Source organism: Bos taurus, chromosome 15 (genome assembly GCF_002263795.3).
Source record: "Bos taurus isolate L1 Dominette 01449 registration number 42190680 breed Hereford chromosome 15, ARS-UCD2.0, whole genome shotgun sequence".
Taxonomy (NCBI): Eukaryota; Metazoa; Chordata; class Mammalia; order Artiodactyla; family Bovidae; genus Bos; species Bos taurus.
Window position 1 is genome coordinate 79571962 of NC_037342.1, and position 21806 is coordinate 79593767.

The window sequence follows — 21806 nt, forward strand, 5'->3', positions numbered from 1 at the left end:
TGAGGGACATGTTACATGGAAGCAACTCAGGAAAACTGAGTAGCTCATCAAAATGGCCAAAGTCTTTACCTTAAATACTGTCTTCAGCTAGAGACAAAAGAGGATGTTGAGGGTAGTGGTTTGGGACTTCAAAGGAGCAGGAGGGAATTCGCATGGAGATGGAAAAACAAATGCTTCATAAACTGATATCTGCTGGGTCTGGTAGAGAGTGTGGTACAGAGTGGACTTGGATCTCTAGGCTTTGCCTGCATTTGCCTGACTACACCTAGCCGACTTTCTCTGCAGATGTCAACAGCCCTTTATCTAGTATTTTTTAGACAATCAGGGGGAAGATCAAAAATTCTGGAGTCTTTTGGATCTTGATTGTTTTCAGCTGGAAATAATCCACATGCCAAAGAGACATTTTGGGGGGCTGGGGGGTCAAATATTGCTACCTTACAAAGCCAGTCAGAAGGTTAGCTGGAGTCTGAGGCCACTCAGTGGCACTTTGTAGATTTTAGTACTGATTTAGCCAGTTTGATTCAAAGACTAGGGATGTAATACTGGAGATTGCTGAGCTATTTCTACCCCTTTCTCCTAGATGATGTCATCTGCAGAGTCCCCATTGAATCCCATTCTGCTTTCAGGCCCCTTCTCATTTTACAGATAAGAACCCAGTGTTTCAGACTCTACTCTCAAGGTTTTCCTGCAGAATGGAAGACACACTGAGTTCAGTTCAGTTCAGTCACTCAGTCCTGTCCGACTCTGTGATCCCATGGACTGCAGCTCACCAGGCCTCCCTGTCCATTCCAACTCCCGGAGTTTACTCAAACTCATGTCCATTGAGGCGGTGATGCCATCCAACCATCTCATCCTCTGTCAACCCCTTCTCCTCCTGCCCTCAATCTTTCCCAGCATCAGGGCTTTTCAATGAGTCAGCTCTTCACATCAGGTGGCCAAAGTCTTGGAGTTTCAGCTTCAACATCAGTCCTTCCAATGAACACTTAGGACTGATCTCCTTCAGAATGGACTGGTTGGATCTCCTTGCAGTCCAAGGGACTCTCAAGAGTCTTCTCCAACACCACACTTCAAAAGCATCAATTCTTTGGTGCTCAGTTTTCTTTACAGTCCAACTCTCACATCCATACATGACTACTGGAAAAACGATAGCCTTGACTAGATGGACCTTTGTTGGCAAAGTAATATTTCTGATTTTTAATATGCTGTCTAGGTTGGTCATAACTGAGTTAAGACAATCCAAAATTCCAGTACCCTTTCAAGTCTTCAGTGTTTGCCAAGAATTATTTTAGTGTTTACTGAGTTGATCTCCATTTTCAGTGTTAGTGATTACCTCCCTCTGAAGATGTCTTGATTCTTTTACCCTGCTCATTCTAGTATGAGAATTTACCCCATTAAAATACTTTGAAATGCACAATACAGTATTATTAACTGTGTACACAATGGCGTATAGCATATTTTTATCCTATTCGTCTTGCAAAATTGTAATTTTATACCTGTTGATTAAAAGTTCCCCATATGATCCAACAACCTCACTTCTACTATTTATAGAAATAGCAGCTGCTAGAATCTTAAGACGAGGCAACTTTTATTTGATTTCTTCCTGCAAATCTATCTGATGGCAATTTAATTCTCAGACCCACCAACCAGCTAAGAGAACTTAGGAAGATGGTAGAGGAGAATTCTTTCCTCTCTGACAGCTCTGATGAAATAAAAATGCACGTTCTAAGGCAAGTCAGAGAAATGTGTACATAATTTTTGTTTCTCTTCCTTTGACATCCTCTCTCCCCTCTACTGTGCACTGTGTCTTCCCATCAGCAGAAATGTCTACTGAAAAACAAAGAGACACGTTCTCCTAGCATCAGCAAGATAAATCCTTAGGAAATAACCTTCCTTCTTGTAAGGGGCTCACCATGATGACCCCTGACCCATCACTAATTGTACATGTAGATCTGGTTTGTTTACACTGTCAAAAATACATCATTCAATGAACAGCTCTTCGTCTCAGAAAATTACTTGACTGTGCTTTGACCTTTAAAAGATAGAACAATTCCAGAACTTTCTGAGAGGCTGTTTCTGGGTTATAATCCTTAGTTTGGTTCAAATAAGATCTTCTACTTAATTCTTAGATCAACTGATAAATTTTTTCACCGGCAGATTCCACAAGTTTCACCAGATACGAGTTTCTGCCTTGGCCCATTTGGATTTCTCAGGCAAAAGTTGAGCATTTTATTACTTTTAATAATTCTATCCTATATTTTCTCTGATTGAGATTTTTGAACTCGAATTACTCCTCCAATTGAAAGTCATGCTTACAGAGTTCCAGATTTTGTTGAAGGAGAAACTGAAAAAAAGGGAATCCAGATGGATTAAGCTAAGAGAAGTTCTAATTGTTTTTCCTGACTGGTGATTTAGTCGCTAAGTATTTGACTTTTTGTGACCCCATGGACTGTAGCCTACCAGGCTCCTCTGTCCATGGGATTTTCCAGGCTAGAATGCTGGAGTGGGTTGCCATTTTCTCCTCCAGAGCATCTTCTCCACCCAGGGATAGAACCTGGGTCTTCTGCATTGCAGGCAGATTCTTTGCCAATTGAGCCACCAGGGAAGTGTATGTAAATTTTATGAAATGCAGAAGGCAGCACTTAACCGTGAAACATTTTAAAAATTATGGTACTATGCTTTGTATTGTACAATTGTACAATATATACTATATTGTGCAATTTGAGAAGTCCAAAAGAATTATCAGATGAAAGTGGAAGTGTATTAAAGAAAAATGTGATATCCTTGTATAGATGAAATAAAGTCTATATTTCTGTGTTAATACCTATATGGTAATTTAAATCAACGGATATTTTCCAAACATCACTGACTCTATTTAATCTGTAGTAACAGTGCATGTGATTTCCTAGGATTTCCACTTTTTGGAATGTAGAAGATTCTGTCCTTTATTTTAGTTTCAAAATAAGATATGGAAATTACTTTTCTATCCCTTGTCATGAAGTAAAATATCTATTCTCTCTAAAAATATTATACTTAATTAAATGACATCATGGGAAAACTAACGTATTTCTTTCCAGAAAAGCTAACTGGACTAAATGGACCAACAGAATCGATCATCACTGACTGAATTCATTCTGATGGGGGTCACAAAGCAGCCTGAGCTTCAGACTCCCCTTTTCGGAGCCTTCCTCATCATCTACACAATCACAGTGGTGGGAAATCTGGGCATGATCATCTTAACTCAAGTGGATTCCCGGCTGCACACACCTATGTACTTTTTTATCAAACACCTGGCTTTCATTGATCTTGGTAATTCTACTGTCATTTGCCCCAAGATGCTGGTGAATTTTGTTGTGGATCAAAATACCATTTCCTATTATGCATGTGCCACACAGTTGGCTTTCTTCCTTATGTTCATTATCAGTGAATTTTTTATCTTGTCAGCCATGGCCTATGACCACTACTTGGCTATCTGCAACCCTCTGCTATACCATGTTATCATGTCCCAGAGACTTTGTCATATGCTGGTAGGCATTCCATACCTCTACAGTACCTTTCAGGCACTCCTGTTTACTATTAAGATTTTTACATTGACTTTTTGTGGCTCTAATGTCATCAGTCATTTCTACTGTGATGATGTTCCCTTGTTACTTATGCTCTGCTCAAACGCACAAGAAATAGAATTGTTGATCATACTGTTTTCAGCATTTAATTTGATCTCTTCCCTCCTGGTCATCCTAATGTCCTACATACTGATCCTGACAGTAATATTTCAAATGCGTTCTGCAGAGGGCAGGAAAAAAGCTTTCTCCACATGTGGTTCTCACCTGATGGTGGTGGTAGTGTTCTATGGGTCTCTACTATTTATGTATATGCAGCCCAACTCCACTCACTCCTTTGATACAGATAAAATGGCCTCTGTGTTTTATACTTTAGTGATTCCCATGCTTAACCCCTTCATCTACAGCTTAAGGAACAAAGAAGTAAACAGTGCCTTCCAAATGGTCTTAAAGAATAAGTGCAAACTTTGTATCTAACATCCAATAATGAAATAAGAAATAGTATTTCCACCAGCAGATGAATCGATAAGAAAGCTGTGGTACATATACACAATGGAGTATTACTCAGCAATTAAAAAGAATACATTTGAATCAGTTCTAATGAGGTAGATAAACTGGAGCCTATTATACAGAGTGAAGTAAGCCAGAAAGAAAAACACCAATACAGTATATTAACGCATATATATGGAATTTAGAAAGATGGCAATGACAACCCTGTATGCAAGACAGCAAAAGAGACACAGATGTATAGAACAATCTTTTGGACTCTGTGGGAGAGGGAGGGTGGAATGATATGGGAGAATGACATTAAAACATGTACAATATCATATAAGAAACGAATCGCCAGTCCAGGTTTGAGGCAGGATACAGGAAGCTTGGGGCTGGTGCACTGGGATGACCCAGAGGGATGGTATGGGGAGGGAGGTGGGAGGGGTGTTCAGGATGGGGAACATGTGTACACCCGTGGTGGATGCATGTTGATGTATGTCATAACCAATACAATATTGTAAAATAAAAAATAATAATAATAATAATAAATAAATAAAATAAATAGTATTTTAATAAACTATGATTAAGGCATATGTCAGTTGATGTTTCTAAAAAATATATATTGAGGGGAGGAGCCAAGATGGCAGAGGAGTAGAATGGGGAGAACACTTTCTCCCCCACAAATTCATCAAAAGAACATTCAAACGCCGAGTAAATTCCACAGAACAACTTCTGAATGCCAGCAGAGGACATCAGGCACCCAGAAAAGCAACCCAAGTCTTCAAAAGGAGGCAGGAAAAAATATAAAAGACAAAAAAAGAGACAAAAGAGGGAGGGATGGAGTTCCGTCCCGGAAGGGAGTCCCGTCCCGGGAAGGGAGTCCCGTCCCGGGAAGGGAGTCTTAAAAAGAGAGAAGTTTCCAAACACCAGGAAACCTTCTCACTGCCGAATCTGTGCCAAGCTTTGAAAGCACAGAGGGCAATATAACAGGGAGGAAAAATAAATAAACAATTAAAACCCGCAGATTGCGAGCCCTACGGTAACTCCCCCAGCAGAGAAGCAGTGCAGACGCCTGCACACGCCATTAGCAAGCGGGGGCTGGGCAGGGAGGTGTGGCGCAGGCTGCATCGCTTAGAGTAAGGATCTGGCCTGAATACCCTGAACGCTATCTGAGCGAAATAATTTGGGCTAGCAAACCAGACTGTGGGATATCTACCATGCGAAAAGCCAGCCCTAACCTAAGACACCGCCAGGCCCGCGCATGGAACAAAGGACTGAACAGAGATAGCCGGCTGCAGACCTTCCCCCTCTGGTGACAGGCAGCCAGAACCAGAAGGGGCCAATCGCAGCCACAGAGAGACATTATCTATAAAACTGTAAGCAGGCTTCTTTGCTAACTAAAAGTTCTTGGGGGTCTGGATGGTCAACATCTGCCTGAGAAGGTGCGCCGGTTGTACACCTAGATAACCGAGCAGCAGAAAGGCGATAAGTCGCAACAATCGTGCTCACCAAACACCTCATCACCTGAGCTGCTCGGACCTGGGAAGGGCACAAAACGTAGGCCCAACCGAGTCTGTGCCTCTGAGGACTACCCGAGTGCCTGAACCTGAGTGGCTTGGACCTGGGAGTTGCAGGCAGCCCAGGGCCGGCCACGGATGGTTCCCGGCGGAGCAACCTAGAGCCTGAGCAGTGTGGGCAGGGAGGCTACACGCACTGTGAGTCGGGGCAGACCCAGCGTGGCTGAGGCACTGTGAGCACACGCCAGTGTTATTTGTTTGCAGCATCCCTCCCTCCCTCCCCACAGAGGGACTGAACAAGTGAGCCTAAAAAAAAAAATAAGTGTCCTCCACCATCCCCTTTGTGTCAGGGCGGAAACCAGACACTGAAGAGACCAGCAAACAGAAGAAGCTTTAACAGAGGGAACCACCTTGGAAGCTACAGGCAATAGATTAAAACCCTGTGGTTACTACGGACTACATAGGAAGGGGCCTATAGATCTTGAGAAATATAATTTGGACCAAGGAAATAGCCAGAAATGAACTGAACCCACAATACTCACAACAAAACCAGACAAAGTCCTAGATATATTTTTACTTTTTTTACGATCATTCTTTCTTTTTTTTTTAATTTTTTTAAAAATTTTAAGTCCTCTATTATTCCTTTTTCACTTTTATAACTTATTACTTTGCAAAAAAAAAGACCCTTTTTTTTTTACAGCAAACTTCATATATATATATTTTTTTATAATATTTTGATCTTGTTTTTTTTCTTCTTCTTCTTTTCTTTAACATCGTATTTTTGAAATTCCAAACTCTACTTTAGATTTTTAATTTTACCTTTTTGGTATATGTTATCAAATTTGTACCTATAGTTTGTTTTTTTTTTAATAATTTCTGTGACTTTTTTTTTTCTGTTTCTTTCTCTTCTTCTTTTATATAACATTGTATATCTGAAATTCAAAACTCTACTCTAGATTTTTAATTTATGCTTTTTGGTATTTGATATCAATTTTGTACCTGTATTTTCTTTATAATTTTTGTGACTTTGTTTTTGTTTGTTTTTCATTCTTTCTTTTTCTTCTTCTTTTTTTTAACATTGTATTTTTGAAATTCCAAACTCTACTCTAGATTTTTAACTTTTGCTTTTTGGTATTAGTTATCAATTTTGTACCTGTATTTTCTTTATAATTTTCGTGACCTTGTTTGTTTTTGTTTGTTCGTTTTTTTCTCTCTTTCTTTCCTTCTTCTTTTCGTTAACATCGTATTTTTGAAATTTCAAACTCTACTCTAGATTTTTAATTTTTGCTTTTATGTATTTGTTACCAATATGGTACCTTTAAGAACCCAATCTTCAGTACCCATTTTTCACTAGGGAGTGAGATTACTGGCTTGACTGCTCTCTCTCCCTTTGGACTCTCCTTTTTCTCCACCAGGTCGCCTGTGTCTCCTCCTTAACCCCTCTCTACTCTACCCAACTCTGTGAATTTCTGTGTGTTCCAGATGGTGGAGAACACTTAGGGAACTGATTACTGGTTGGATCTGTCTCCCCCCTTTTCATTCCCCCCTTTTATCCTTCTGGCCACCTTCTGTCTCCTTCCTCCTTCATCTCTTCTCTGTATAACTCCGTGAACATCTCTGACCAGTCCAGTTGTGGAGTGCACATAAGGAAGTGATTACTGGCTAGCCCACTCTCTCCTCTATTGATTGGACCTCATCTCATTCAGGTCACCTCTAACTCCCTCCTCCGTCTTCTCTTCTCCATGTAACGCTGTGAACCTCTCTGGGAGAACTCACGGTAGAGAAACTTTTCATCTTTAATGTAGATGTTTTATCAATGGTGCTGTATAGAAGAAGTTTTGAAACTACTGTAAAAATAAGACCAATAACTGGAAGCAGGAGGTTTAAGTCCAAACCCTGACTCCAGGGAACTCCTGACTCCAAGGAACATTAATTGACAGGAGCTCATCAAATGCCTCCATACCTACACTGAAACCAAACACCACACAAGGGCCAACAAGATCCAGGGCAAGACATACCAAGCAAATTCTCCAGCAACAAAGAAACACAGCCCTGAGGTCCAAGATACAGGCTGCCAAAACTCACCCCAAAACCATAGACATCTCATAACTCATTACTGGACACTTCATTGCACTCCAGAGAGAAGGAATACAGCTCCACCCACCAGAACACCGACACAAGCTTCCCTAACCAGGACACCTTGACAAGCCAGCTGTACAAACCCACACACAGTGAGGAAATGCCACAATAAAGAGAACTCCACAAACTGCCAGAATACAGAAAGGACACCCCAAAATCAGCAATTTAAACAAGATGAAGAGACAGAGGAATACCCAGCAGATAAAGGAACAGGATAAATGCACACCAAACCAAACAAAAGAGGAAGAGTAGGAAATCTACCTGATAAAGAATTCTGAATAATGATAGTGACATTGATCCAAAATCTTGAAATCAAAATGGAATCACAGATAAATAGCCTGGAGACAAAGATTGAGAAGATGCAAGAAAGGTTTAACAAGGACCTAGAAGAAATAAAAGAAAGTCAATATATAATGAATAATGCAATAAATGAAATTAAAGACACTCTGGAGGCAACAAATAGTAGAATAACAGAGGCAGAAGATAGGATTAGTGAATTAGAAGATAGAATGGTAGAAATTAATGAATCAGAGAGGAAAAAAGAAAAACGAATTAAAAGAAATGAGGACAATCTCAGAGACCTCCAGGACAATATTAAACGCTACAACATTCGAATCATAGGGGTCCCAGAAGACGAAGACAAAAAGAACATGAGAAAATACTTGAGGAGATAATAGTTGAAAACTCCCCTAAAATGGGGAAGGAAATAATCACCCAAGTCCAAGAAAGCCAGAGAGTCCCAAACAGGATAAACCCAAGGCGAAACACCCCAAGACACATATTAATCATATTAACAAAGATCAAACACAAAGAACAAATATTAAAAGCAGCAAGGGAAACACAACAAATAACACACAAGAGGATTCCCATAAGGATAACAGCCGATCTTTCAATAGAAATGCTTCAAGCCAGGAGGCAATGGCAAGACATACTTAAAATGATGAAAGAAAATAACCTGCAGCCCAGATTATTGTACCCAGCAAGGACCTGATTCAAGTATGAAGGAGAAATCAAAAGCTTTTCAGACAAGCAAAAGCTGAGAGAATTCTGCACCACCAAACCAGCTCTCCAACAAATACTAAAGGATATTCTCTAGACAGGAAACACAAAAACGGGGTATAAATTCAAACCCAAGACAATAAAGTAAATGGCAACAGGATCATACTTATCAGTAATTACCTTAAACGTAAATGGGTTGAATGCCCCAACCAAAAGACAAAGACTGGCTGAATGGATACAAAAACAAGACCCCTACATATGTTGTCTACAAGAGACCCACCTCAAAACAGGGGACACATACAGACTGAAAGTGAAGGGCTGGAAAAAGATTTTCCACGCAAATAGGGACCAAAAGAAAGCAGGAGTAGCAATACTCATATCAGACAAAATAGATTTTAAAACAAAGGCTGTGAAAAGAGACAAAGAAGGGCACTACATAATGATCAAAGGATCAATCCAAGAACAAGATATAACAATTATAAATATATATGCACCCAACACGGGAGCACCGCAGTATGTAAGACAAATGCTAACAAGTATGAAAGGAGAAATTAACAATAACACAATAATAATGGGAGACTTTAATACCCCATTCACACCTATGGATAGATCAACTAAACAGAAAATTAACAAGGAAACACAAACTTTAAATGATACAATAGAGCAGTTAGACCTAATTGATATCTATAGGACATTTCATCTCAAAACAATGAATTTCACCTTTTTCTCAAGCACACTTGGAACCTTCTCCAGGATAGATCACATCCAGGGCCATAAATCTAGCCTTGGTAAATTCACAAAAATAGAAATCATTCCAAGCATCTTTTCTGACCACAATGCAGTAAGACTGGATCTCAATTACAGGAGAAAAACTATTAAAAATTCCAACATATGGAGGCTGAACAACACGCTGCTGAATAACCAACAAATCACAGAAGAAATCAAAAAAGAAATCAAAATTTGCATAGAAATGAATGAAAATGAAAACACAACAACCCAAAACCTGTGGGACACAGTAAAAGCAGTCCTAAGGGGAAGGTTCATAGCAATACAGGCATACCTCAAGAAGCAAGAAAAAAGAAATAAATAACCTAACTCTGCACCTAAAGCAACTAGAAAAGGAAGAAATGAAGAACCCCAGGGTTAGTAGAAGGAAAGAAATCTTAAAAATTAGAGCAGAAATAAATGCAAAAGAAACAAAAGAGACCATAGCAAAAATCAACAAAGCCAAAAGCTGGTTCTTTGACAGGATAAATAAAATTGACAAACCATTAGCCAGACTCATCAAGAAACCAAGGAGAAAAATCAAATCAATAGAATTAGAAATGAAAATGGAGAGATCACAACAGACAACACAGAAATACAAAGGATCATAAGAGACTACTATCAACAATTATATGCCAATACAATGGACAACGTGGAAGAAATGGACAAATTCTTAGAAAAGTACAACTTTCCAAAACTGGACCAGGAAGAGATAGAAAATCTTAACAGACCCATCACAAGCATGGAAATTGAAACTGTAATCAAAAATCTTCCAACAAGCAGAAGCCCAGGTCCAGACGGCTTCACAGCTGAATTCTACCAAAAATTTAGAGAAGAGCTAACACCTATCCTACTCAAACTCTTCCAGAAAATTGCAGAGGAAGGTAAACTTCCAAACTCATTCTATGAGGCCACCATCACCCTAATACCAAAACCTGACAAAGATCCCACAAAAAAAGAAAACTACAGGCCAATATCACTGATGAACATAGATGCAAAAATCCTTAACAAAATTCTAGCAATCAGAATCCAACAACACATTAAAAAGATCATACACCATGACCAAGTGGGCTTTATCCCAGGGATGCAAGGATTCTTCAATATCTGCAAATCAATCAATGTAATACACCACATTAACAAATTGAAAAATAAAAACCATATGATTATCTCAATAGATGCAGAGAAAGCCTTTGACAAAATGCATCATCCATTTATGATAAAAACTCTCCAGAAAGCAGGAATAGAAGGAACATACCTCAACATAATAAAAGCTATATATGACAAACTCACAGCAAACATTATCCTCAATGGTGAAAACTTGAAAGCCTTTCCTCTAAAGTCAGGAACAAAACAAGGGTGCCCACTTTCACCATTACTATTCAACATAGTTTTGGAAGTTTTGGCCACAGCAATCAGAGCAGAAAAAGAAATAAAAGGAATCCAAATTGGAAAAGAAGAAGTAAAACTCTCACTGTTTGCAGATGACATGATCCTCTACATAGAAAGCCCTAAAGACTCCACCAGAAAATTACCAGAACTAATCAATGATTATAGTAAACTTGCAGGTTATAAAATCAACACACAGAAATCCCTTGCATTCCTATACACTAATAATGAGAAAACAGAAAGAGAAATTAAGGAAACAATTTCATTCACCATTGCAACGACAAGAATAAAATACTTAGGAATATATCTACCTAAAGAAACTAAAGACCTATATATAGAAAACTATAAAACACTGGTGAAAGAAAATCAAAGAGGACACTAATAGATGGAGAAATATACCATGTTCATGGATTGGAAGAATCAATATAGTGAAAATGAGTATACTACCCAAAGCAATCTATAGATTCAATGCAATCCCTATCGAGCTACCAACGGTATTCTTCACAGAGCTAGAACAAATAATTTCACAATTTGTATGGAAATACAAAAAACCTCGAATAGCCAAAGCAATCTTGAGAAAGAAGAATGGAACTGGAGGAATCAACCTACCTGACTTAAGGCTCTACTACAAAGCCACAGTCATCAAGACAGTATGGTACTGACACAAAGACAGAATTATAGATCAATGGAACAAAATAGAAAGCCCAGAGATAAATCCACGCACATATGGACACCTTATCTTTGACAAAGGAGGCAAGAATATACAATGGATTAAAGACAATCTCTTTAACAAGTGGTGCTGGGAAATCTGGTCAACCACTTGTAAAAGAATGAAACTAGAACACTTTCTAACACCATACACAAAAATAAACTCAAAATGGATTAAAGATCTAAATGTAAGACCAGAAACTATAAAACTCCTAGAGGAGAACATAGGCAAAACACTCTCTGACATACATCACAGCAGGATCCTCTATGACCCACCTCCCAGAATATTGGAAATAAAAGCAAAAATAAACATATGGGACCTAATTAACCTTAAAAGCTTCTGCACAACAAAGGAAACTATTAGCAAGGTGAAAAGGCAGTCTTCAGAATGGGAGAAAATAATAGCAAATGAAGCAGCTGACAAACAACTAATCTCAAAAATATACAAGCAACTCCTACAGCTCAACTCCAGAAAAACAAATAACCCAATCAAAAAATGGGCCAAAGAACTAAATAGGCATTTCTCCAAAGAAGACATACAGATGGCTAACAAACATATGAAAAGATGCTCAACATCACTCATTATCAGAGAAATGCAAATCAAAATCACAATGAGGTACCATTTCACGCCAGTCAAAATGGCTGCGATCCAAAAGTCTACAAACAATAAATGCTGGAGAGGGTGTGGAGAAAAGTTGGTGGGAATGCAAACTAGTACAGCTACTATGGAGAACAGTGTGCAGATTCCTTAAAAAACTGGAAATAGAACTGCCTTATGATCCAACAATCCCACTGCTGGGCATACACACTGAGGAAACCAGAAGGGAAAGAGACACGTGTACCCCAATGTTCATCGCAGCACTGTTTATAATAGCCAGGACATGGAAGCAACCTAGATGTCCATCAGCAGATTAATGGATAAGAAAGCTTTGGTACATATACACAATGGAGTATTACTCAGCCATTAAAAAGACTACATTTGAATCAGTTCTAATGAGGTGGATTAAACTGGAGCCTATTAAACAGAGTGAAGTAAGCCAGAAAGAAAAACACCAATATGGTATACTAACGCATATATATGGAATTTAGAAAGATGGTAATAACCCTGTGTACGAGACAGCAAAAGAGACACTGATGTATAGAACAGTCTTATGGACTCTGTGGGAGAGGGAGAGGGTGGGAAGATTTGGGAGAATGGCATTGAAACATGTATAATATCTTGTATGAAACGAGTTGCCAGTCCAGGTTCAATGCACGATACTGGATGCTTGGGCCTGGTGCACTGGGACGACCCAGAGGGATAGTATGGGGAGGGAGAAGGGTTCAGGATGGGGAACACATGTATACCTGTGGTGGATTCATTTCGATATTTGGCAAAACTAATACAATATTGTAAAGTTTAAAAATAAAATTAAAAAAAAATAAAAAATATATATCATTCTTCTTGGCTCCAAAGCAAAAGCTCATTAAAATACACAGAGAAATAGATTGTTTCCTTTGTATTCAGTCCAGTTAATTTTCATACTTTAAATCTCAATGAAATCTCACTCACTTCCCCACATTCCTTGCTGTTGATTCAATGTTTCCTTTAATGATTTCACAGAACCCTGAATCTATCCCAAAGGAAGCTCTTATTAAACTCTACCTAGTAAACTCTGTGGCTGTTTCTGTGAAGCTTTTTGCTTGTTTTCTAGGAAGGTGTCCTTTCAGCCATTTTGCATTGTATTTCCTGAACGTAAACGACTGTGTGCAGATCGAGTGAGTCTCTTACATACAGCAGACATTTGCATCGTGATTTAAAAAATCACTCTACTCATCTCAACCTTTGGGAAATTTAATCCATTTTCATTTGAGGTAATTACATTACAAGATTTCCTGGATTGTGAGCTAAACAATCCGAGATCACACAAAACAGGAAGACATCAGTGTTCCAAAAAGCCAGAGAGTGGAATCCTCGTTCCACACCTGAGCATCCAGTAGAGATCTCAGAGGTATAATAAAAGCTACTTTAGACTCACGTAGTTTGAAAACAAGTCTCGAAAGGAGCTAGTTGATCCTTGTTTAAAACATTCTTTTAGGAAGACAACAGGAAATTGCAGCACTTATTATTCTGTATTTCTTCACAGTATTTAGCATCTAGTCACAAATACTAGACGAATGTGAAAGCAGGAACATGTGACCCCCACCTAGGACATAATTAAAACAGATCCTGAAATGTCACAGAAGATATAATTAACAGGCAAGGACTTTAAAACGTATTATAAATATGTTCCATATACCAAATCATTTACTAAAAGCACTAAACTTAGGAACAAAATATTTATTGAATGAGCATAACAGCATATTGTGTACTGAAAAAGAAATGATGGCTACACTTAAACACATCACAATAATGGTACTCAAAGAGAAAAGCTAAAACACTGAATAAACACCATGAAAATAGTTTCAGTGATCTATAGAACAACAGCAACCTAAGTACTGTATATTTAAGTGTAGGAAAGTGGAAGGAAGAGATTACATATGATTGAAAAATCAAAGAGAGAAATGTTGGCCAAATTTTTTTCCAAACATTAAAAAAGATAATCCTAAAATATAAAGAGCTCAAATAATTCTAAGCAGGATAAACAGAAAGGAAATTACACCAAAGTATGTCATGTTAAGTTTCTGAAAACTGAAGATAAAAGCATTAATAACATAGAAATGAAAGATACAGATGAAGATGAACAGATAAATAAAAGAGTTATCACTGATCTTTTTGCAGAAACAATATGTCATAAAACATTGTTTTGTGTCAACCTACAATTTTATATTCTTCAAAAACATTCTTGGTTAACGAATGCTATGTTATCAAATATTGCATAATCTTTTTCTACAAAGTCATTTTTCACTTACTTATACACCGTGTGCATGTGTAACATATCTAATATGTGCATTAAATTGTGTAACTGAGATGCTGACAAAAGTATATTTATGTTTTCCAATGTTTGGTGATATTGCATAGTTTGTTCAATTAGACCAGGGGATGAAATACTTTTGACTTTTCCTAATGAGACATTTGGAGGATAACTAACAAATATCCAAGGCACTCTCCCTAAGGTAATTATGTTCAATGTTTTTTATTTTTTTAATCTTTGAATCAGATCAAAATTTTAACAAAATGAGTCTCAAAGGGATAGAAAAACACTTAAAACCATTCTGCAATAGACAAGGAGGATTGAAACAGTAGGAAGTCGATGCAAATTCTCCAGTAAGGTAAGTAGAAAACACTGGTCTGCAAGTTTCTCAGGTCATACAGCTCAAACCCAATCATTACCAAAGATTGTGAAGGCATTGTGCTCTGCAAAACTGTTTCTTCCCTTTCAGTATACTTTTCTGATCAACAAGATTAACGTTTGGGACAGACCTTTTGTATGGACTCTGATGCAATGCATTTAGACTATCTTAGCTTTCCAAATGAACTTAAAGCTCTCCCATCTATTTTAACAAGGATGCCTCCCTTTCTCCATTTTCATTGCCTGTGTACTCAGAATGACCATGATAGAACAGAAGAATGCCATGTTTGTGAGAATATATTATGAAGAAAGTTAATTTTATTTGAATCCTAACTCTTCCAGTTATTGTCTGGGCAATCTTGATTAAGCTATTTTATTCTTGACATGTAAATGGACTATGGTCATATAATTGACCCTTGAACAACACGTTTTGGACTATATGAGTCCACTTATATGCAATTTTTTTTTTTCCCCTCAGCAACTACACCACTATGTTTACCAGTGATGGTTGGCCAAATATACAGATAGAGTATCCCCAGTGGATAAGGAAGGTGGACTATGAGACTTTAGCATCTGTAGATTTTGTTATCTTCAGTGGATGCTGGAACCAATTCCCCACAAGTACCCGGGACAACTGTGCTATTTGTTTTCTAGAGGTATTGTGTGGGTCATGTGAATTAATACATGCAAAGTCCCTGGCAAATTATAAGTTCCATATCAGTGCTTGGTATTCATTTGCATTCTTCTTTCCAGTGGATCTATTTACATGGATCTCCATAAATAACCAGATTCATAAATAATAAGAATGATCAACCCTTTATTTTTCAGAAGAGGGATGTGTGATTGGAAGACCATTAGAAGTGATTCAGTTGTCAGAAACAATCAATATGGCAAATGAAGATTAAGATATTAATAGCAAAATTTGAAAATTAAGACATTATAACACTGGATTTTGTATTGGATAAACAAGCTGAGCTTATGATAAATGAGAAACATTGAAATTTATGTTTAATTATCAGATTTTCTACTCACCACATCATTCATCAGTCTACCAACAGAGAATCTTTTTATTATTCCTTGCAACTTTGAACAGATAAGACAATTGTCAATAATATAAGCTTTATTGTCTGAGTGTAGATGTTTGTTTTAAAAATTATCTGAACATTTTTATAAAGTTCAAATATAATAGACAGATCTTTTGATATATTTTAAAAGACCATGTGAAAACAAGTGGGCCATAGAAGCTGTATCAAAGCAATCATTTCAAAATGTCTTGTCCCTTTAAAGCAAAATTTCCCAAAGTTTCAATGAATGTGCTTTGTGTTGGTCTCAGCCTGTTGATAGAGATCCTATCAGCGAGGACTTCCTGTGGGCACTCAAGTGGTCCCTATTATTTGTGGTGAGCTGCACAGACATTTCCCTGATCAAAGCCAGTGCTGTGGCTGGAAGATCACTTGTGATTCTTTTATTATTGCAAGATGCATCTCAGCAACAAGTATCAGGTAACTTTGAAAAACAAGCCTTGTTACATTCTGGAGGGTACGTGGCACACCCAAGGCCACAGAGAGAGGTTAAGGAGAGAAAGAGAGAAAGAATGAGAGTAAGAGAAGACAGCATGGTTCTGCCTTTGTTGTGATCAAGGATGGGGTGCCTACATTAAATTTTTGTTGGTTAATTTAAAACATAAGAGCAGGAGTTATAAAATTCAGAAAGGGAAATGTAGGGTCAATCAAGCTGGCAGTTACTTATATCATTCAGGGCTTTCTAAAAGGGAAATTTCATGGATAGGACAGCCCAGCTATTTATCTAAGTGTTTAGCTAGAAATATGTTTATTTGAGATTATATCTTTGAAATCTATTGTCTCAGCAATGAAAAGGTTAATATCAGAACTTACATAACAATTTAAAAAGCTGATCGTTATGCACTTACATTGCAATGTGAATATAGGTAGGTGTAGTCTTGACCTGATGGGAAGATGAATCTGTATTTATAATTTTAGACAAAGAAAATGACTCACATATAATGTATTAAATTCTCCTAGATGATAGCACTGCAAGTACAAAGTATTGATTTTATACCCAGGTAACCAGGATGGACCCCATGGAGAAACACAATCATACTGCCATGCACAAGGTGACTGAGTTTGTTCTTACGGGGATCACAGACAGTCCTGAGCTGCAGGCGCCTCTCTTTGGAATCTTCCTGGTCATCTACTTGGTCACAGTGACAGGAAATCTGGGTATGGTTATCCTGACCCATTTGGATTCCAAGCTACATACTCCCATGTACTTTTTCCTTAGACATTTGTCAATTACTGATCTTGGTTACTCCACTGTCATTGGCCCAAAAATGATGGTCAACTTTGTGGTGCACAAAAATACAATTTCCTACAATTGGTGTGCCACCCAACTGGCATTCTTTGAGACTTTCATTATCACTGAACTCTTCATTCTATCAGCAATGGCCTATGACCGCTATGTAGCCATCTGCAAACCTCTTCTCTACGTGGTCATCATGGCACAGAAAGTGTGTTGGGCACTGGTACTTACTCCCTACCTCTACAGCACCTTTGTGTCACTATTTCTCACCCTTAAGTTATTTAAATTGTCCTTCTGTGGCTCTAATGTCATCAGTTATTTTTACTGCGACTCTGTCCCTCTGATATCTCTGCTCTGTTCTGACACACATGAGTTAGAATTGATCATCTTGATCTTTTCAGGCTGCAATTTGCTCTGTTCCCTCTTGATTGTTCTTGTATCCTATATGTTCATTCTTGTGGCCATTCTCAGAATGAACTCAAGCAAGGGGAGGTACAAAGCCTTCTCCACCTGTAGTTCACATCTGACAGCAGTGGTCGTGTTCTATGGGACATTACTGTTTATGTACCTGCAACCCAAGTCCAGCCATACTTTTGCTGTTGATAAAATGGCCTCTGTGTTTTACACTCTGGTGATCCCTATGCTCAATCCATTGATCTATGGCCTAAGGAACAGAGAAGTAAAAGATGCTCTGAGGAGAACTTTAACCAATTGATGCAAAATTCCCAACTAATATCTTAATACAAGTTGCAAATGTGGGTCCAAAATCCTTGTAGAATGCTCTATCAGTCCAATGAAAGCATCAAAAATAAAAATGTTTTACCACATTGTTTCATCTTTTTCAGGATAAAATGCTTCCTTTCATATCTCTCAGGACTCTTCTCCACCTCACCTGAATAAACATGGTGTCAGATGATTAAGTCTCAAGTGATTTTCAAGATCATATTGGAACCTATGTTATTTAGAAAGAAGGCAAGTCATGCCAAATTTTTGGTCAAATTCAGACTTGCAGAGGTTAAAAAAGTATTTATCAGTCAAAATAGAGTACAATGGACCAAAAATTAGTGATATATATGTTAAAGCAGGGACTGTACTAAAGGTAAAGAATATTAAACCATGAATAATGTGTAGACTAGACAAGAGGCAAGGAAGTGAATAAGCTTATGGTTATAACTGAACAAGTTATTTCAAGAACATATGCAATACAGAAAATAAAGTATACCTCTCAGAATTAAATTTTCAGTCAGATTGAGTTAATATTTTCTATCTCTGGGATACAGTGGAGATTTTGGAAGATATTTAAATTAAGAAACATGAGAAGCCTACTGGCTAACTCTGAGTCTCCCTTGACAGAGTCACATGCTATAGTTAGCTTTGGTTTATGCTAGCTTCCTGATAAACATGTTTATTTAGGATAGCAGATTCAAAAAAAATGAGTTATCCGGTCATTTTCTTGTGGTTGTTGTTGGTTTTCAGTCACTAAGTTGTGTCTGACTCTTTGACACTCTATGGGCTGCAACACACCATACCTCCCTATCCCTCACTGTCTCCCAGAGTTTGCCCAAGTTCATGCCCATTGAGTCAGGAATGCTATCCTACCATCTCATCCTCTGCCACCCTCTTCTCTTTTTGCCCTCAATCTTTCCCAGCATCAGGGTCTTTTCCATTGAGTCTGTTCTTCACATTAGGAGGGCAAAGTATTGGAGCTTCAGCCTCAGCATCAGTCCTTCCACTGAATATTCAGGGTTGGTTTCCTTTAGGATTGACTGGTTTGATCTCCTTGCAGACCAAGGGACACTCAAAAGTCTTCTCCAGCACCACAATCTGAAAGAATCAATTTTTTGGTGCTCAGCCTTCTTTATGGTCCAACTCTAACATCCATACATGACTACTGGAAAAACCACAGCTTTGCCTATACAGCCTTTTGTCAGTAAAGTGACGTCTTTGATTTTTAATACACTATCTAGGTTTGTCATAGTTTTTCTTGCAAGGAGCAAACATCTTTTAATTTCATGGCTGAAGTCACTGTCTGCAGTGATTCTGGAGCCCAACAAGAGACAATCTGTCACTGTTTCTACTTTTTCTTCTAGTTGCCATGAAGTGATGGTACTGGATGCCATGATATTTGTTTTTTGAATATTGAGTTTTAAACCAGCTTTTTTGCTCTCGTCTTTCACCCTCATCAAGAGGCTCTTTAATTCTTCTTTCTGCCATTAGAGTGGTATCTTCTGCTTATCTTATCTGAGGTTGTTGATATTTCTCTCAACAATCTTGATTCCAGCTTGTAACATCCAGCTTGACATTTCACATGATGTGCTTTGCATAGAAGTTAAAAAAGAGGATGATAATATGCAGCCTTGTCATACTTCTTCCCCAAAATTGATCCAGTCAGTTGTTCCACATAAGGTTCTAACTGTTGCTTGTTAAATCTTATACAGGTTTCTAAGGAGACTAGTCAGGTGGTCTGGCATTATCATCTCTTTAAAAATTGTCCACAGTTTGTTGCAATCCACACAGTCAAAGGCTTTCAGTTAATCAGTGAAGCAGAAAGAGATGTTTTTTCCTGGAATTTCCCTTGGCAATTTGATCTTTTGTTTCTCTGCCTTTTCTAAACCCAGCTGTAACCTGAACGTTCTTGATCCAAGTACTGCTGAAGCCTAGCTTGAAGGATTGTGTGTATACAGTCATTTACTAAAGTGACATAAATATTTTGCAAATCCATAGCAATGATAACCTAGGTTAGAGACAATTGGTACATTCTAGGGTTAACTGACCTTTCATCGTGTATTTTGCTTTCTTCCTCAGCTTGTATACACAGATCCAGTATTTTGCATGAACTCTGTGCTAACAAAATGCTTCATCCTTTGTACTTACTCAGGGCTTCCCTGGTAGCTCATGGTAGAGAATCTGCCTGCAATGCGGGAGAACTGGGTTCAATCTCTGGGTGAGGAAAATCCCCTGGAGAAGGGAATGGCTATCCATTCTAGTATTCCTGCCTGGAGAGTTCCATGGACAGAGGAGCCTGGCAGGCTACAGTCCATAGCATGCAAAAAAGTCAGACATGACTGAGCGACTAACACACAGCAAATGAACTGATTCCTTATACATTAGTTGTTTGAATAGACAATTTTTAGATTTTTAAAAGGTTATAAACACTACCCCAGTCATTTTGATTCAGTCTAACATTCAAAGTGAAAATTTTGGGTAATTAAATCAAAATATGAACCAGAGTCTCTTTATCTTCAGTTCAGTTCAATCACTCAGCCATGTCCAACTCTGCGACCCCATGAATCACAGCACGCCAGGCCTCCCAGTCCATCACCAACTCCTGGAGTTCACTCAAACTCATGTCCATTGAGTCGGTGATGCCATCCAGCCATCTCATCCTCTGTCGTCCCCTTCTCCTCCTGCCCCCAATCCCTCCCACCATCAGGGTCTTTTCCAGTGAGTCAACTCTTCACATGAGGTGACCAAAATATTGAAGTTTCAGTTTCAGCATCAGTCCTTCCAGTGAACACCCAGGACTGGTCTCCTTTAGGATGGACTGGTTGGACCTCCTTGCAGTCCAAGGGACTCTCAAGAGTCTTCTCCAACACCACAATTTAAAAGCACTAATTCTTTGGTGGTCAGCTTTCTTCACAGTCCAACTCTTACATCCATACCTGACCACTGGAAAAACCATAGCCTTGACTAGATGGACCTTTGTTGGCAAAGTAATATCTTTGCTCTTTATCTTAGATGCATGTATTTTATTTATTTTCCCCTTCTTTAATGTACTGCCATTTACTTTATTGTTACCACAAAAGGAAAAAAAAAAAAAAAAAACTATCCCTGTGAGATGGTGGATATGTTAATTAGGTGATTATGATAATATTTCACCTTTATACATGTATATCAGAATATCATATTTGCACACTGGAAATATATACAAATTTTATTTATTAATTTTATCATTATAAAGATAAAATTTTAACTTTTTAAAATGAATCAATGAAATAAAATATAACAAATTAAATTAAAAAGCACACGATTGCATTCTCCAAGAACATCAATTTTACTTGCTACAGTACCTATGGATCCTGTCTGTAAGTATATTTTTTGTCATGAATAAATTTTATTTTTTAGAGAAACACTTTATATTGTACTGTAGAGATTTTTGGTCACATATTTTCCCCCAGTTATATCATTTCCTTTATTTTTCACAATCCATAAGTGAAGTTAAATAATATTGAAAGCAACTTTAGTTTCATCCACATAGGAAAGCATTAAAGAAACCATGGTACATCATATTCCCTACAATTTACTTTCCTAATTTGAGAAAGCATCACATTATTCTTAGTTAATAAAAGTTCCTTTTTAAATTTTTTATTGAAAATTAATAAAGTGATACATGGCAATGAATAAAGTGATACATGATGCAATACTATTATAATGATATTAAATTAATGCCTTGAATTGACTTCAGCAGGGCAGACTTCAAGAAGCAAGATTTCTACAGCAATACCCGCAGAATAATTATGTTTGTCAGATTATGACACTTTATCACAGCATACAACTGTGGAGTACACATTGATCTCTTTTTATTTGGATATTCTTTGACTGATAGACCTAGTTGTTAGCAGATTTTAATTTCTTTGCCACTATAAAAAGTGCTG

General features: G+C 37.8%; 2 protein-coding genes across 2 annotated transcripts; both read left to right on the plus strand.

The window, feature by feature from the left end:
* Positions 1–3092: 3092 nt before the first annotated feature.
* On the plus strand, positions 3093–4034 carry OR8K5 (olfactory receptor family 8 subfamily K member 5). Its single transcript, NM_001390639.1, has one exon. It carries the CDS (start codon positions 3093–3095, stop codon positions 4032–4034), a length of 942 nt encoding a protein of 313 aa, NP_001377568.1.
* A 12890-nt stretch (positions 4035–16924) lies between these two features.
* On the plus strand, positions 16925–17866 carry OR8K1B (olfactory receptor family 8 subfamily K member 1B). The gene has a single exon (NM_001390460.1). It carries the CDS (start codon positions 16925–16927, stop codon positions 17864–17866), a length of 942 nt encoding a protein of 313 aa, NP_001377389.1.
* The last annotated feature ends 3940 nt before the right edge of the window (positions 17867–21806 follow it).

Excerpts from the sequence above, each read along its gene's own strand:
- OR8K5 (NM_001390639.1), top strand. The coding sequence starts at position 3,093 with ATGGACCAACAGAATCGATCATCACTGACTGAATTCATTCTGATGGGG.
- OR8K1B (NM_001390460.1), top strand. The coding sequence starts at position 16,925 with ATGGACCCCATGGAGAAACACAATCATACTGCCATGCACAAGGTGACT.